We start from the raw sequence: 902 nt of genomic DNA on the forward strand, positions 1-902 counted from the left end.
CACTTCCTACCAGCAACCCTTCCGACCCCACTTAGGGACAAGGGTGTAAAGAAAATGGATGGATGGATGGATGGATGGATGGATGGATGGATGGATGGATGGATGGATGGATGGATTCACTTACTGCTAAAGAGCACCCTGGTGGTTGAAGAAAAATCGACATATAAGCCACACTGGGCTATAGGCTGCATGGTTCAAAGCTTAGGAAAAACTAGCGGCTTATTGTCCAGAAAATACGGTATATGAAAAAAAATCTAAGTGCTCTCTGGTGGTGTTCAGGGGGCCGGACCAAATGTGGAGGTGGGCCGGATCCGGCCTGCGGGCTGTAGTTTGGGGACCACTGGTGTAAAGTAAGGCTGTCAGTTATGCTGAATCAGCAGCAAATATTAGTCTACTACACCTACTAATACATTTGTTTTTATAATAGGTCTGCATCCTTAAATAAAAATATAATAAAGGAAATACCTGTCCGTTGTTTAGGTCGTGATAAGACATAAGGCTGGAGCCCAACTATTAACCCTGACAAACTAATTTGTCAGGATACATTTTGAAATGCATCTCTTGCATCTTCTACAGGTTCAAGGAAAAAATCTGCAGTCTGCTACAAAATCCACACATCTAATTCTAGTAATTAAATTCATCTTCTGCTTTTCTGCATGTTACAAGTCATCATGTAGGTGTTGGACAAGAGGATGAATAGAGAAAGAGCTGCAACGAGAAACAGGACAGAGGCGGTCTGAGACGGAGGGAGAGAGGGAGGGAGAGAGAGAGGACAGAGGAAGGATGGAGAGACGCACCCTGCTGTTCATCCAGAGTCATGGATCCCAGCTGTTTGTTTACCACAGACGAAGGGGAATCTGGAACACAAACCACACAAACTAAACACTTAACAAGGAGTTCAA

At 44.1% G+C, this 902-nt stretch overlaps 1 protein-coding gene across 4 annotated transcripts in view; it reads right to left on the minus strand.

Annotated features, from left to right (window-relative positions):
- The window catches only part of dcaf6 (ddb1 and cul4 associated factor 6), a 38,774-nt gene that overhangs the window by 9,290 nt on the left and 28,582 nt on the right, over positions 1 to 902 (minus strand). For 3 of the 4 annotated variants that reach the window (XM_015045485.1, XM_015045484.1, XM_015045486.1), the window contains one exon: positions 798 to 857. The exons of the other annotated variant lie outside the window; for it this stretch is intronic. In XM_015045485.1, the coding sequence (XP_014900971.1) occupies positions 798 to 857 (60 nt within the window). The remainder of the gene's footprint in view (positions 1 to 797; positions 858 to 902) is intronic. 4 annotated transcript variants of the gene reach the window in all.

The sequence above is a fragment of the Poecilia latipinna genome, unplaced genomic scaffold (assembly GCF_001443285.1).
Source record: "Poecilia latipinna isolate Pla-1442-1.1 unplaced genomic scaffold, P_latipinna-1.0 Scaffold730, whole genome shotgun sequence".
In the NCBI taxonomy this organism is placed as follows: Eukaryota; Metazoa; Chordata; class Actinopteri; order Cyprinodontiformes; family Poeciliidae; genus Poecilia; species Poecilia latipinna.